Source organism: Melitaea cinxia, chromosome 15 (assembly GCF_905220565.1).
Source record: "Melitaea cinxia chromosome 15, ilMelCinx1.1, whole genome shotgun sequence".
NCBI classification, from domain to species: Eukaryota; Metazoa; Arthropoda; class Insecta; order Lepidoptera; family Nymphalidae; genus Melitaea; species Melitaea cinxia.
The window spans coordinates 11,139,001-11,156,198 of NC_059408.1; the positions used below are offsets into that span (position 1 = coordinate 11,139,001).

The 17,198-nt window shown below is 37.1% G+C and overlaps 1 protein-coding gene across 1 annotated transcript; it reads left to right on the forward strand.

Annotated features, from left to right (window-relative positions):
- Nucleotides 1-1,322: 1,322 nt before the first annotated feature.
- LOC123660695 (pre-mRNA-processing factor 6) lies at nucleotides 1,323-16,427 on the forward strand. Its single transcript, XM_045595743.1, has 17 exons — nucleotides 1,323-1,558; nucleotides 2,462-2,521; nucleotides 3,533-3,656; nucleotides 3,965-4,095; nucleotides 4,442-4,701; nucleotides 4,788-5,048; nucleotides 7,492-7,685; nucleotides 8,713-8,983; nucleotides 9,367-9,503; nucleotides 9,629-9,706; nucleotides 10,008-10,224; nucleotides 10,996-11,159; nucleotides 11,287-11,463; nucleotides 11,897-12,030; nucleotides 12,603-12,753; nucleotides 15,220-15,330; nucleotides 16,014-16,427. The coding sequence occupies exons 1-17, from the start codon at nucleotides 1,464-1,466 to the stop codon at nucleotides 16,236-16,238; spliced, it is 2,790 nt and encodes a 929-aa protein (XP_045451699.1). The 5' UTR covers nucleotides 1,323-1,463; the 3' UTR covers nucleotides 16,239-16,427.
- The last annotated feature ends 771 nt before the right edge of the window (nucleotides 16,428-17,198 follow it).

Below are 17,198 nucleotides of genomic sequence, written 5' to 3' on the forward strand. Positions count from 1 at the left end.
ATCTTTTTATTTCAAAATTTCGTTGGCATACGATTTTTTTTGTAGTTGGCGTACGATCACACTTTTTGTGCACCTGGCAGCCCTGCTACTGTCCTACTCAAGAAGCTTATACAAAATAGGGATGGGCAAATGAAAAAATATATCGATATATATCGTATCGATATTTTTAAAAAATATCGATATATACTGAATAAAAAATATCGATATTTCGATATATCAATATTTGCAATTAATATATAGTTTAAAAATATCCATATATACTGAATATAAAAATCGATATTTCGATATGTCGATATTTATGTGCAAATTGCAATAACCTGAAAGAATTGTTAAAATATTTGAACGGGAAAAAATTAATACATATTTGGCAAGTATATTAATTTTATTACATATTATTACAATTAAGACACAGAATATACATATTATTGTATATATGAATTACATATTATTACTAGCTGCTGAGTCCGCGACTTCGTCCGTGTGGAATTTAACAAAAAAGTTATTGTTCAGTTTGCAGTATTAAAAAGAAAATCTAGAATAAAAGTAACCTAAGTTACACCTTATTACACCAGCTATCTGCTAGTGAATGTCCCGTCAAAATAGGTCCAGCTTAATGACCACAATGATTAGATTCACACTTTGGTCTTTCGTCACACTCAAATTTAGTTTAAAGGTGGCTCTACACATGGCTAATTGTGTTTGCTGTTCAGTATTTGTTGTTTTTGACAAAATATTTGACGTACGGGCAAATAGACGATACGACCGTCTACACGTGGAGCCAAATATCAAAAAATTAAACATATTTTTTGATATTGATCTTTGATGTGCCTTGCAAAACCAGACAAGACAAGAAGAAACAGAAGTTCAGTAAGCCGTATTTGTTATTGGCCATATTTGCCAAATAGGCAAATACGGCAATAAATTTGGCAAATACACACTCCAAAGTTATTTGTCAAATATGGCAAATACGCAAACACAAATAGCCATGTGTGGAGCCACGGTCAAGAAACTACCCATAGACATGTTTTTTGCGTTCACAAACTACAGAGGGATATAGACAGCACTGATACCAAAACTTACAAACTCTCGCGCGCTCTGTTTTATATTCATTTACAGATAAAACGGAGCATATGTTGCAATAAAAGTAGAACACATAATTCATTGAAAATATAATATAGTTTAAAAAAAAAATATCAACTTCGATATTCAAAAATAAATATCGATTATCGATATTTTGAAATTAAAAATATCGGCGATATTTATCGATATTTTTTTGAAAAAATATCGATATTTCGATATATCGATATTTGGTGCCCTTCCTTAATACAAAATACTACTGTCATAGAGCAAACTATTGTTTTATTTTTATTTAAGTAAAAGTATTGTTATTGTGACAAATCGATTCAGATATTTTTGGCTATTAAGAAATACATTATAATTAGTGCTTGTGTGAAATAAATAAGATGTCCGTTCCGCCGCAAGCTTTCGTTAATAAAAATAAGAAACATTTCCTGGGGATCCCGGCCCCCTTAGGTTATGTAGCTGGTGTAGGTAGAGGGTACGTAATTTTAAGCAATCAATATTTTATATTTAGTTTAAAAGCTAGTGAACAGTTACTACTAGTAATTATTTATTTTAATTAAAAGATATAGATAGCTTAAGTGATGTACAAACAATAAAAATGAATATAGATATTATTTATTAATATATCAGGAAAATTTGGGAATAATGAAGAATTTTTGAGCCCCAATATAATGTGTTAACATTTTCAATTCGTAGAAACATTAACTTTGTTATAATGGATTTTGAGATAATAATTTGTTTTGTGGATAGATTTTTTTTAATAAATCATGTTAAATCTGATCTATATGATATTTCAAATATTAAGAAACATTCTGAGAATTAATTTTCTTAAAACATACTTTGAGTATAATTAGTTATTTACATATTATAATACATGACGCTGCGTTGGCGCAACGGTTACAACCATGGATTGTACCTGTTGCGCTGGCGGTTGCGGGTTCGATCCCCGCACATGACAAACATTTGTATTGGCCATACAGGTGTTTGTCGTGGTCTGGGTGTTTGTGAAGTCCTTTTGGGTCTCCCCACCGTGCCTCAGAGAGCACGTTAAGCCGTCGGTCCCGGTTGTTATCATGTACACCTGATAGCGATGGTTACTCATAGTAGGGAATATATCCGCCAACCCGCATTGGAGCAGTGTGGTGGATTAAGCTCTGATCCTTCTCCTACATGGAAAAAGAGGCCTATGCCCAGTAGTGGGATATTACAGGCTGAAGTGTTATAATACTATAACTAGTAATCTACTGTTTAGATGATAATTTTACATAATGTTGTGAAGAATAAAAACAAAAAAAAAATATAGATTGACAGACAACCATCCAATCTTTTAAAGACATACTTAGATATTGTAATTTTTACCTAACAATTTATATTACAGTGCTACTGGGTTTACTACGCGGTCTGATATTGGTCCTGCAAGAGATGCTAATGACATATCGTAAGTATTATATTAAATTTTATTTAATTTTTTAACCGACCTCCAAAAAAGGAGGAGGTTCTCAATTCAACTGTGTTTTTTTTTCTATGTATGTTACATTAGAACGTTTGACCGTGTGGACCGATTTCGACAATTTTTTTTTTAATCGAAAGGTGGTGTGTGTTAATTGGTCCCATTTAAATTTATTTGAGATCTAACAACTACTTTTCGAGTTATATCTAATAATGCGTTTTTACTTGATGCTTTTTTCGTCGACCTACGTTGTATTATACCGCATAACTTTCTACTGGATGTACCGATTTTGATAATTCTTTTTTTGTTGGAAAGGAGATATCCCTAGTTTAGTACCATGATAAGGAAACCATGATCTGATGATGGGATCCCAGAGAAATCGAGGGAAACTTTTGAAAATTCGCAATAACTTTTTACTGGGTGTGCCGATTTTAATAATTTTTAATTTAATCGAAAGCTGATGTTTGTCATGTGGTCACATATAAATTTTATTGATATATGATAACTGCTTTTTCTTCTTTTTGATCTTTGATAACGCGTAGTTACTTGACTATTTTGTCGTCGACCTACGTTGTATTACTCGTCGATGTAATTGAAGTCGGTTTTTTTTCGTTTGCGAGCAAACAATTATTCTATAATTTATAATTATTGTTTTGCAATTAAAAAAAAGATATAAGTTACAAACATCTGTAACTGATTTAATCTTTGTTTAAAAAAAATGTAAGTAAAACTTAATAATTTAAAATAAACTGTGTGAGTTTTTTGTTGAATTGTATTTTATGGATGAAAAAAATTGTGTTGGCATCTAAGTTTGTCACTTCATCACATCACATCTTAATGAAAATAACTGTCTTGAAACTGTAAACTGTAATTTTACTGGACATCAGTGTTATTGACATTATTAGTAGGTATGCATTTAACTTAATACTAAGGTACTTTATTTAGATAACTTTAATTTATTTGAGGATAAAGTTAACTCGTATTATTATTATTTTGTAGTGATGATCGTCACGCACCGCCTGCCGCTAAACGCAAGAAAACAGAGGAAGAAGATGACGATGAAGATTTAAATGACTCCAATTATGATGAGTTCTCGGGATACAGTGGTTCATTATTTTCAAAGGTAATGCATTATAAATACAAAACTTAATTTAAAATATGGGGACACATAGACCTATGTTCAAATTACATATAAAAACTTATCTTTATCATTATACAACATATGTATGTCAAAATAACATAATTATGTACATCAAATGGAACTATTTAAACATTTTCTTTCATGTTACGAGCTTGAGGTTTTTAGCGAATATTTTAAAATATAACACTATAGGGTCATAATGAATAGAAGTTGAGCTTATAAACCTTAACATGAGAGAAAACCCATGACCTTATTAATCACAAAGAATTATATTAATTCTTTATCTATAGGATCCCTATGACAAAGATGATGCAGAGGCTGATGCTATATATGAATCAATTGACAAACGAATGGATGAGAAAAGAAAGGAATACAGGGAAAAACGTCTTAAAGAAGACTTGGAAAGATACCGTCAAGAGAGGTAAGAAAAAAATAAATGTTTAATTTGTTAATAAATTAACTGTTCTGTAACTATACCAGTTTTTTTCTTTTATTATTAGTAGCAATATTTTGCTATAGTGCTCAAACTAATTTAACATAAAAAAAATTATGATATTTTTTAGTAATATATCATAAATATGTTAAATATAATACTAACATAAAAATAAAGGTTATATCAAAAATTGATAAATAAAATGCCTTTAAAAAATAAATTTATGATCATTAAAAAAATGTAATTGAACTATATGCTTTTACAACTCTAAAGCTAAATACTACTTTAATCCTATAAAGAATAATAGATGTAAATGCTAAATCCATACTAACAGGCCAAAGATACAGCAACAATTCTCAGATTTGAAACGTGAATTAAAAATGGTGTCTGAAGATGAATGGGCAGCAATACCAGAAGTAGGTGACGCTAGAAATAGAAAGCAACGTAATCCCAGAGCAGAGAAGTTCACACCTTTACCAGACAGTGTTCTGTCTCGTAACCTTGGAGGAGAGTCGACATCGACTATCGATCCTAGTTCAGGTTTGGCGTCTATGATGCCAGGGGTGATGACACCTGGAATGTTGACTCCTTCAGGTAGTTATTTCAATCGCACATATAAACTATATAATATTATGAAAAAATACTTATTCTTTTTTTTTAATATAACATTTATTTTACAGGTGATTTGGATCTCAGAAAAATTGGTCAAGCAAGAAATACTCTTATGACAGTGAAACTATCACAAGTGTCAGATTCTGTCACAGGTCAAACTGTCGTAGATCCAAAAGGTTATCTGACAGATTTACAATCAATGATTCCTACTTATGGAGGTGATATTAATGATATCAAGAAAGCTAGATTATTGCTGAAGTCTGTCCGAGAAACTAACCCCAATCATCCTCCAGCCTGGATAGCCAGTGCTAGATTAGAAGAGGTTACAGGTATGTTAGTAAAATTTTTATGCTCTTAAATTTATGAGATTTCCTGGAGTTTTTTTATAACCGATTTCCAAAAAAGGAGGAGGTTCTCAATTCGATTATATGTATAGGTATATACAGGGTGACTGGTGAATTACTATCAATATTTGAGGACGTGTTATTTGAGGATCATATATGACGAAAAAAAATTACATATAAAATAAATATTCATAAACTTCAAAGTAAAGTTAACCAACAGTTATCTCGCTAATTACGCGTCGTCTGGACGCCCTAGCTGCGCAGTCGTCACAAAGCAGGTGTGTAGGTATAGGTACATTAAGTTATCGCGCGGTCGCGTTACCTACGTCCAAACACCGCCAAGTGTTAACAGGGTAGCAGGCTACTTTTGATCTACCAGTATGATCCAATCCCCCTTCATAGTTTAATTTTGGCTTAGGACAGGCAAAAATACCAAGATAAGAATAGGCCGACCCCCTTCCCCTTGATAATTTGATAAATATTAATTTATTACGTAAGAATCTAAACGAAAAAATGAATACACGTTTGGTTTGTTTCAATATTTATTTTTATTTGTACTTTAGGTAGGTACTAATAATTTTTATTTTTTGTTAGTAATAAACTGGTTTTAATTATGATCTTTACCGACATAAGATTTTCAGTCCAGAGGCTTAACAAAAAATAAAATAAAAACTACATATTCAACTACAATATTAAAATTTATCAACGAAATAACGAATGTTGTTTACGAAAGCAAGTGACAACTAGTCGGCACTCGCGCGGTTGCCCGCGATTTTTCAAGGTATTTTCACTTTGCGCATTTTTGTAATTTTACCTAAGAACTATCGAGACTAAAGACATGATCGACCCCCTCTCCCCCTAAATCGTCTTACGTAATAAATGAACCATACATATTGTCTTTTACACGATATAACACGAACGGGTCACTTTTAAGTACTCTGCATTTGTGTATTGATAAGCCATACCTAATTACTTATGACAGGTCACATTCACACGAGACACATTAGGTATACGCGTAAGATCGATCACTAGGCGCGCGCGCGGGAAGATGGATGTACTCCGGCGTACAAACCTTATGGCGACGCTCGCCCAACTGACCTAGTGACCTACTAATCGAATTTAGGGGGGAATTAGAATTGGCGGGGGTTGCGGCGGGCGGCGGCAAGCGGCACAGTACAATGCCAAGGCCGCACGCGCCGCCATTATGGCTGAAAATTAATGTGTCTACATTTCATTTATTTAAATTGAAATTTGTGGGAATTTTGTCAAAAATTAAGTACCTATTTTTTTTTACATAATTCGAATGAGAATCATGTACCGAGTATCCTCTGTAAATATTGATAGTAATTCACCAGTCACCCTGTATATATAAAAAAAAGAAAGTCTGAAACTTATTTTTAAGTATAAACCAATACCATATAGCCCAAAAGCAGTCAAAAGGAGCCACACCAGGATTTTTGAGCCCCAATATAATGTGTTAAGATTTTCAATTCATAGAGAGACATTAACTTTTTTATAATGGATTTTGAGATAATAATTTGTTTTGTGGATAGATTTTTTTTTTAATAAATCATGTTAAATCTGATCTATATGATATTTTAAATATTAAGAAACATTCTGAGAATTAATTTTCTTAAAACATACTTTGAGTATAATTAGTTATTTACATATTATAACACTTGACGCCGCGTTGGCGCAACGGTCACAGCCATGGATTGTACCTGTTGCGCTGGCGGTTGCGGGTTCGATCCCCGCACATGACAAACATTTGTATTGGCCATACAGGCGTTTGCCGTGGTCTGGGTATTTGTGCTGTCCTTGTGGGTCTCCCCACCGTGCCTCGGAGAGCATGTTAAGCTGTCGGTCCCGGTTGTTATCATGTACACCTGATAGCGATCGTTACTCATAGTAGGGAATATATCCGCCAACCTGCATTGGAGCAGCGTGGTGGATTAAGCTCTGATCCTTCTCCTGCATGGGGAAAGAGGCCTATGCCCAGTAGTGGGATATTACAGGCTGAAGCGATAGGCGATAGTCAAAAGGACTCCACAAAGAATAAGTAATGTGTAGAAAAATTTATTTGAAGTTAATTTTTAATATTTTTTATATTATTTAGAACAGTAAATAATATATAAACAGGTAATTAGTACATTTTAACCAAATTCAACTACAATTATTAGTAAACGCATTTATATGTTGTACAAAAAGTCACAAAATACATTAAAAAAATTTATTGAAACTAAAAAGCAATCAAAATAACATCCTTAAGCAATCTAGTGTTAATCTTTTTTTAAAATATAGTTTAGATGAGAGAGATGAGAGAGAAATGATATATGTGTTGTTTTGTTTAGTTGAATGTTTCTCAGTTTTATCCAAGAATTCTTAGTGGATTCGGCTACGACTAAAATAGAAATGTAATTAATTGCAGGTAAAATTCAGTCAGCTCGTAACCTCATAATGAAGGGCTGCGAGGTGAACCCCAGCAGCGAGGAGCTGTGGCTGGAGGCGGCGCGTCTGCAGCCGCCCGACACCGCGCGGGCCGTCATCGCGCACGCCGCGCGCAACCTGCCGCACAGCGTGCGCGTCTGGGTGAAGGCGGCCGACCTGGAGCAGGAGACCAAGGTACTGCGGCGTGTGACCTGTGACGTGTGACGTGACGGAGGAGCTGTGTCCACACGCCGCGCGCAACCTGCCGCACAGCGTGCGCGTCTGGGTGAAGGCGGCCGACCTGGAGCAGGAGACCAAGGTACTGCGGCGTGTGACCTGTGACGTGTGACATGTGACGTGACGGAGGAGCTGTGTCCGCACGCCGCGCGCAACCTGCCGCACAGCGTGCGCGTCTGGGTGAAGGCGGCCGACCTGGAGCAGGAGACCAAGATACTGCGGCGTGTGACCTGTGACGTGTGACATGTGACGTGACGGAGGAGCTGTGTCCGCACGCCGCGCGCAACCTGCCGCACAGCGTGCGCGTCTGGGTGAAGGCGGCCGACCTGGAGCAGGAGACCAAGGTACTGCGGCGTGTGACCTGTGACGTGTGACATGTGACGTGACGGAGGAGCTGTGTCCGCACGCCGCGCGCAACCTGCCGCACAGCGTGCGCGTCTGGGTGAAGGCGGCCGACCTGGAGCAGGAGACCAAGGTACTGCGGCGTGTGACCTGTGACGTGTGACATGTGACGTGACGGAGGAGCTGTGTCCGCACGCCGCGCGCAACCTGCCGCACAGCGTGCGCGTCTGGGTGAAGGCGGCCGACCTGGAGCAGGAGACCAAGATACTGCGGCGTGTGACCTGTGACGTGTGACATGTGACGTGACGGAGGAGCTGTGTCCGCACGCCGCGCGCAACCTGCCGCACAGCGTGCGCGTCTGGGTGAAGGCGGCCGACCTGGAGCAGGAGTCCAAGGTACTGTGGCGTGTGACCTGTGACGTGTGACATATGACGTGACGGAGGAGCTGTGTCCGCACGCCGTGTCGTGGCAGTTGGACTTTAATTCTTAATAAGAAGTGTTATTTTTATTTAGTAAAGTAGATGTTCAAAATTTTAATGATTTTTATGCAAAAAAAAAATTATACATATAGTAAATCCTTTGAACTCTCTCGCTAACCAAGACTGCTTAACGCCGTCCAAATTATATAAATCTTTTTAAACAGGCAAAACGTCGAGTATACCGCAAGGCCTTGGAGCACATACCGAACTCTGTACGTTTATGGAAAGCTGCAGTCGAGTTAGAAAACCCAGAAGACGCTCGAATATTGCTCTCTAGAGCCGTTGAGTGTTGTCCTACAAGCGTAGAGCTGTGGTTAGCGCTGGCGAGGTTGGAAACATATGAAAATGCAAGGAAAGTTCTGAACAAGGCTCGTGAAAATATACCTACAGATCGACAGATTTGGGTTACTGCTGCCAAACTTGAAGAGGCTCATGGTAAGTGTCAGTTTTAAAAAGATAATTTTTTTTATAAATAAATCTACTTAATCTACCCTCGTTATAAATATTTCGACATTATATTTAAATTTTATCTTTAATTTTCTTAGCACATTCATAATTCATTTATGTTTCCTATAACCCTTTTACGAAGGTCTATTCTGCTTTACTCTAAAAACATTGTGCCAGCTTTGATCTAATACAGCAAAATGACTAGATTTCTTATGAATTTTAATACAAGAAAAACAATGATTTACTGTTAAATTAAATGATTACTTAATTTATCTTTCATTCTAATTCTAGCGCTCTTAAAATTTTATTATTGTTTATAACCATTTAAAATAATTCTTTAATAATATTTAATTTTGTATTCGTCTACATAGGTAATACTCATATGGTGGAGAAGATCATCGACCGTGCCATCACATCTTTGAGCGCGAATGGTGTAGAAATTAATCGAGAACATTGGTTCAAAGAAGCAATGGAAGCAGAAAAATCGGGAGCTGTACACACGTGTCAGGTAAAACTATTTGTTGTAATTATGTACAGTGGTACTGTGAATATACCACTCATAGATTTGTTACTGAGTTTTTTTTGTAGTTTATTAGGAAATATTCAGACATATTTAAGTAATGTATATTTCAGGCCATTATTCGTGCGGTTATTGGACACGGAATCGAGCCAGAGGATCAAAAGCATACTTGGATGGAAGACGCCGAAGCGGTATGAAATGTTAATCATTATTTAAATGAAACACAAGTGACTTAGCTAGAATAATTATTTAAACTAAGTCACTTTTCCTTTCTAAATTATTGGACTCTCAAATCTTGTAGTAACAGTTAACATGAACAATTATTGTTTATTTTAAAAATGAGACCCAAAATACTCCGTAGACGCTATTTATAATTTAAATAATATGTGGCTGTTTCTTACATTTTTATTTAACGTTCTGTCACTAACATATCATGAAAGTTAATTTTTGTTTTTCAATGAACTTAAATTTACAAATGTAATTTTGTATCAGTGTGCAAACGAGGGCGCGTACGAGTGCGCGCGCGCGGTGTACGGGTACGCACTGTCGGTGTTTCCGTCCAAGAAGTCGATATGGTTGCGGGCCGCCTACCTGGAGAAGCAGCACGGCTCGCGGGCCAGCCTCGAGGCCTTGCTGCAGCGTGCTGTGGCCCACTGCCCCAAGAGCGAGGTGCTTTGGCTAATGGGCGCCAAGTCTAAATGGCTGGCCGGTGAGTTGTTATTGGTTTACTTGTTGTCAGTTGTGCCAGTGAGGCACGAAACGACTTTCTTATTGTTGTTGTTGTTTTATAATTTATCCCCAATAGGCAAAGGACTATAATCCATACAGCCCTTTTGTATTGGTTTCCTACCTTTCTGTAATTAAGGTCTAAGGTACCAATGTCATGTAGAGATAGATGTAGAGAATAAGCCCGTGGATGTATAAGACTTGTTAAAAAAAAAAATGTCATGTAGAATATTTCAATCGTTGAGTGTCCACTTCCACATACAGTAACATTTGAAAGTAAACTTATTTGTAAGTCTGTTTAAGTAGGTTCTTTTTAAGTAGGAACTTTCTTTAATATTATTTTTTTTTTTTAATATACAATATTCTTGGTTTCACACCACTCTCTAGTGGTGCGAAACCAACAATTACCAAAAAAAAAATTTAAGAAAAGAAAAAAAAATCAAAGATCAATTTATACATGTAGAATAAATAATAGAATAATTACAAAAAAAAAATGTATCAGACGTTAGAATAAGAACCAGTCAGTGGACTCATGTTTCTGTTGGAGACGTTAAGTTAGTCTAACTTAAACAATGACGTTGTTGAGTAACGCCTACCTTGATTTAAAAAAATTGCATGTTTTAGAAATAAAAAAGGACATGGGTTCAAAAGCCCGTGGATGTATATTACTTATATTTAAAAAAAACCAACAATTCCCTGAAAAAACCTTTAAAACCGGTGGTTTTTAATTTTTAACTATTTAAACTATTTTCAGGGGATGTGCCAGCCGCCCGAGGTATTCTATCCCTGGCTTTCCAAGCAAACCCCAACTCTGAGGAAATTTGGTTAGCTGCCGTTAAATTAGAAAGTGAGAACAAGGAGTACGACAGGGCTAGACGTCTCTTAGCTAAGGCTAGGGCTTCAGCTCCTACGCCTCGGGTAATTATATATATTTTTATATACTTCCATGTATATAAATTTAAGTATATATAGGAGCAGTAACCGAAATGTAAAACAATTTTATGTATGTTGCCAAAGAACTTATTAATATATTTAAAAATTTTAGGTAATGATAAAGTCAGCTAAACTCGAATGGGCGTTGAATAATCTAGACGTCGCTTTGAACCTTCTAGAAGAGGCAATTAAAGTGTTCAGTGACTACGCTAAACTTTACATGATGAAGGGTGAAATAGAAGAACAAATGAGCAAAGACGATGATGCACACAATACTTATTCACAGGGTGTAAGTTAAGATTTATCTATACTAATATTATAAAGCTGAAAAGTTTAGTCTCAAGAACTACTTGTTTGAATTGAAAAATTTCTTTTGTGTTGGATAGTGCATTTATTTTTCGGTAAATGGACTATATGTTTTTTCCGCAAATTATTGCGGGTAAACCGCAGGTCACAGTTATATAGATTAATAATATTATTGAGAGGGAAGAAGATGGTTTGTATGAGTATCATCTTAAAACATTTTTGTTTTATGTTCTTTATTGCATTGGAAAACCTACAAGTTTTGATAACAATAAAAGTTTATAAGGGTAACTTATATGTAAGAAAGGTATCTGCCAGTCTACCTATGTATGTTGATGAGCAATGATGTTATCGCTAGGTAAAGTGTAGTGCAAGAGAAAGAGAAAATGCAGCAGTAAAGATATTGTATTAAATTTCAGTTGAAAAAATGCGCGACGTGTGTACCGATGTGGATTTTATTATCGAGATTAGAGGAGAAATTGAAACACGTAACGAAAGCTAGATCTGTTCTAGAAAAAGCGAGACTTAGAAACCCTAAGAATCCAGATTTGTGGTATGTAAAAATATATATATAGATTTTTTAGTTGCTTCTATTTTGCTTTGTTTTCTATTTAAAATTGCTGAGCTTGTAAGAATATAATTGTATATATAATTTTAGATTAAGTTTTAAAGATAAATGAGAATATAGTTCATATCGACCGATATTATACTATTATATAAGTGCGTGCGTGCGTGCGTGCACTGTGTGGCTACGGTACTAAAGAATATAGCCACCCCCTCTCTTCTCGTGGGTGTCGTAAGAGGCTAAGGGATAACACAGTTTCGCTACGACCTTGGAACTTAAAAAGCCGACCGGTGGCGGGATAACCATCTAACTGCTGGCTTTGAAATACACAGACCGAAGACGGGCAGTAGTGTCTTCGGTGCGACAAAGCCAGCTCTGCGGTCACCGACCCGCCTGCCCAGCGTGGTGACTACGGGCAAAACACATGAGTTCACGTTATTTTTGGCGTAAACTTGTGGAGGCCTATGTCCAGTAGTGGACTGTAAAGGCTGTAATGATGTGCGTGCGTGCGAGCGTGCGTGCGTGCGTGCGCGCGTGTGTTTACCGAGGGCCGTGCGCAGGCTGGAGAGCGTGCGGCTGGAGCAGCGCGCGGGCTGCGGCGAGGCGGCGGGCGCGCTGCTGGCCAAGGCGCTGCAGGACTGCCCCGCCGCCGGCCGCCTGTGGGCGCACGCCATCTTCGCGGAGGCGCGCCCGCAGCGCAAGACCAAGAGCGTGAGTGCTGGCTGCGTGGCCCGCGTGCCCGGCCATCATTTTATTCATTATTATACCATTATTATTATTATTATTTTTTTTTTTTTTTTTTTTTTTTTTTTTTTTTTTTCGTGGGGAAATCCATCATGGATACCCTCCGGCGCGGGCGTCAGAGGGTTATGTCAGACTCCTACTGACTAAAAACCACCACGTGTGAGCAGCCACCTGGGTGGGGCGAGATGGGGTCGCGCTAGCATTCGCCACCTCGCCCCGGCTCTTTATTATTGTACCTAGTCCAGCCATAAGTTCTCTTACAAATGAAAATGCATTTTTTTTTAAATGAAGTAATGTGATATCATTAAAATTTATACCTACATATTTATTAACGTCTCAGAAAAAAATAAAAAAATATTCTATTCGAAATGGCCACCTTTAGCTTTTATACGGGCCTTTAATTTGTTTGGTCACGAATCTGGATTTACGCACTGTTCCCAAGGGAAATTTCGTCACTGCTTGCTCCAAAGATTTTTTAAGAGACTCAAAGTCGCCGCGTCGTTTAAAGCAGGCCATGTCCTCTAAAACTGACCATAATTTGAAGTCTAAAGGGTTGAGGTCTGGGCTAGATGAGGGTCACTCTTCAACTCTTAAAAAAACCGGAACGTTGGTTTCTAGCCAGGCTTCGGTAGTTCATGCCTTGTGACCAGGTGCAGAGTCCTGCTGGAAAGTCCACGGTATATTTTTAAGAAGTGTATTGCTGAGAGGTTTTACAACATGATCCAAGACTGTATCTTCATACACTTTGGCTGAAGTTTTCACTCCTTTTTCACAAAAATATAGTTTTGTGACTCCTTGATTAGATAAGTCCCACCAAACCATCACTGACGCAGAATGATGATCACGTTGTACCTTTCCGACAACTAGTGCAGCTTCTTTAGAACTGTGAGCGTACACTTTATCATTTTGTTTATTGTAGTGTTCTTCAATCATGAAATTTTTTTCATAGGTAAAGAGGATTCTGTGCCTTTCACCTGCGTATCGCGACAGAAGGCGTTTTGATCGATCATCTCTTTTATTGTAAAGATTGATTTAGGGCATGTCCTGTATATCGGCGATAAGCACCGAGCTTCAGGTCTTGTTTTATAATACGCGACAGAGTCCTAGCGGGAATCTTCATTTCTCGCGATAAGATTTTTTGCTTCCTAATAGGGTTTCGACGAATTCTAGCTTTATCAGCATTAACAGCCTTTATAGTTCTAACAACACGCGGCCGCCCCGATCTTTTCTGGTCTTCGACAGACGAAGTGTTGCTGTATCTGTTGAAGCTTTTGAAATGTTTGGAATATAATCGACGGCTCCATACCCACTTGTGCAAGGCACTGCAATCCTATTTTCTTTAACACCCCATTCCGTATTGTAATTTGATAATAAACACGAAAAAATATGTAAAATGGCGCAAAGTCGAAATAAGTTTTTAAAATAATATACGTGTTCCAATTTTAAAATAATTAAAACGTTGAAAAAAAGAAATTTTTTATGTAACAGTATTTATGGCCAGACTAATTATTTTCATTGTGTTTTGTTAGTGCAAGTCAAACCATTCGTGCTTATATAAGTTCTATTTCCCCACATAATCACACCATAATTAAGCCAAGAATGCGCATAACCATTCATTACTTTATATTGCTGTTTTTACACGAGTGGTTTCCTTTATTATATTTGATGGTATTTCATCAATTTCACGACTTTTTATCCCTTAATTTTCTTACAATTGTATATACTTCGAGACATTTTATCGAACCTAGGGACATAGTATTTTCACTTCGGTTCGATAGTAGATAACTTCGTTATATTATAAATTACTATTTAAATTGCATATTTCGACACCAACAATTTATACTACGCCAACTCGAATCATCGATAAGTTGGTTTTCTTAATGCAACTTGGATAAATGTGTTTTTTTTTGTAATAATAAAAATTGTTAAATTGCAATGAATAAATTAACCATTAAAGATACCAAATTTCAAATAAGTTTCTTAATTAATATAAAAGGTATTACGTTTTTCCTTTAGCTTAGTATAAATTGCTGGTGTCGATTTGTTTTATAGTATACTCTTCACATTTCGTCTTTACCAATATTTGTATATGATAGAAAATATTTAGTAAGAAGAACAAAGTGAATCACTCACTCACTCACTTCAGCCTATCGCAGTCCACTGCTGGACATAGGCCTCCCCAAATTCGCGCCAGACATCCCGGTCTTCCGCAATCCTCATCCAGCCTACACCGGCAATCTTACGTATATCGTTATAATAATTATACGTTATCGTATAAGTTGAAGTGGCAGTGGGCTGGTCATTTGTGTCGCAGGACCGATGGCCGTCGGAGTAGACGGGTCCTAGAGTGGAGACCGCGTCTTGGCAAACGCAGTGTGGGACGTCCTCCGGCCCGTTAGACAATGTGAATATATTTATATATTTCGTGCACAGGTGGACGCGTTGAAGAAGTGCGAGCACGACGCGCACGTGCTGCTGGCGGTGTCGCAGCTGTTCTGGAGCGAGAGGAAGCTCAACAAGTGTCGCGAGTGGTTCAACCGCACCGTGAGTCACATAGCCTCGCTTTATATACGTTTATTTAACTAAATTTATGAAGACGCGTTGCCGCAATCAGTTATTTATATTTCTTACACTAGTTATGTGCTGTGTGGTTACGGCACCAAAGAATATTGCCACCCCCTCTCTTCCCGTGGGTATCGTAAGAGGTGACTAAGGGATAACACAGTTCCACTACCACCTTGGCACTTGAGAAGCCGACCGATGGCGGGATAACCATCTAACCGCTGGCTTTGAAACATACATGCCGAAGACCATGCAGCGTCTTAGGTGCAACAAAGCCAGCCCTGCGGTCGCCAACCGCCCTGCCCAGCGTGGTGACTATGGGCAACACACATGAGTTCACGCATTTTTGGCGCGAATTGTGGAGGCCTATGTCCAGCAGTGGACTGCAATAGGCTGGAATGATGACGATGATGATGATGTTGATGATGACACTAGTTATTATTGTCTAACCTTAAGGTAACAAAAAATATATAAATATGGTACGTTGCACTAAATATTAATACAAATAAATGTTAATTTAGATAATGAATGTATAATATTCGTATTGACATGAGATGTTTTAAAACTTATATGGTATCAAATTCTGTAAATTGAATTGGACGGGAAAACTATTTTTTTTTTTAATATTTTCATGAAAGATGAACATAATTTTAACTTCCAAACAGGTAAAAATCGATCCAGATCTCGGTGACGCGTGGGCTTATTTCTACAAGTTCGAATTACTCCACGGCAACGAACAGCAACAAGAGGACGTCAAAACTCGGTGTAAAGCAGCGGAACCGCACCATGGGGAGCAGTGGTGTAAAGTTTCCAAGGACATCGCTAATTGGTGCTTTAGTACCGAACAGATACTACTGTTGGTAGCGAAAAATTTACCCGTTCCTACCTAATTAATAAAAAGTATTTATATCTCTATATATACATGCATATTGTGTATATTGTGTATGAGTGCAACATGCATATTGTGAAAAAGTAATGGAGAAATTTCAGTTTTTCCATCGAAAGTATCAAAACATTTTTATGAAGGTATTATTATTAATGTTGGATATTAATAAAAAATAAACAAAATGTAATAATAATCTGTATATCTTTTTATGCAGCTGTTTGTGAATTATTCTAAAATTACAAGTGTTGAATAATAATAAAAAAATACTTATATATATATATAAAGGTCGCTGCATGTGTAACGTGCACGAGACAGCGTTAGAACGTGGACAGAACTGGGACAAAACGTGGTTACTAAACACTGATGGGAATTTGGAATGCATACGCACCGTGACTCGGTAACAGTAGGTAAATGTACGTGCTCTACTTTAGCTTTTCGGGGGAAACAGAGCGACTGCATACGCAGCGGAATCACGGAACCATTTTTCCTCCCCGCGTGGTTCACGTGTCTTTCCATCCGAACTATCTAAACCGATTTGAATGAAAAATAAAAGTATGTGAAACTGGTAAAATTTACTTTATTTAATCTACGGGCTATGTTGGCTACTTCAAATATAGCCTACATTTTAAGTTCCACAAAGTTATATAAAATTATTAATTAATTAACATATATGTAAAATTTCCTTTAACATCGGTCCAGTCGTTTCGAAGATAAGCCCGGAGAAACACCGTGATATGAGATTCTGATATATCTATATAAAAACACAAACCGACAGTCGCCTTTTTAGTGTGCAGCTCGCAAAAGGATATCTATGTTTCCCTATGCGGCTCTTGGGCGAAAAAGTGTGACGACACTATTAATTTCACTGATTTTATGTAAAGTTTTCTAAAAAATGCCATCTGCATAATAGGTATCTAAGTAAATAATTTATATACTTTTTTAAAACCCAAACAAAAATAATATA

Excerpts from the sequence above, each read along its gene's own strand:
- LOC123660695 (XM_045595743.1), top strand. The coding sequence starts at position 1,464 with ATGTCCGTTCCGCCGCAAGCTTTCGTTAATAAAAATAAGAAACATTTC. Across the intron at positions 1,559-2,461 it reads GTAGCTGGTGTAGGTAGAGG|TGCTACTGGGTTTACTACGC; the intron begins GTACGTAATTTT and ends TTTATATTACAG. Across the intron at positions 11,160-11,286 it reads CTTCAGCTCCTACGCCTCGG|GTAATGATAAAGTCAGCTAA; the intron begins GTAATTATATAT and ends TAAAAATTTTAG.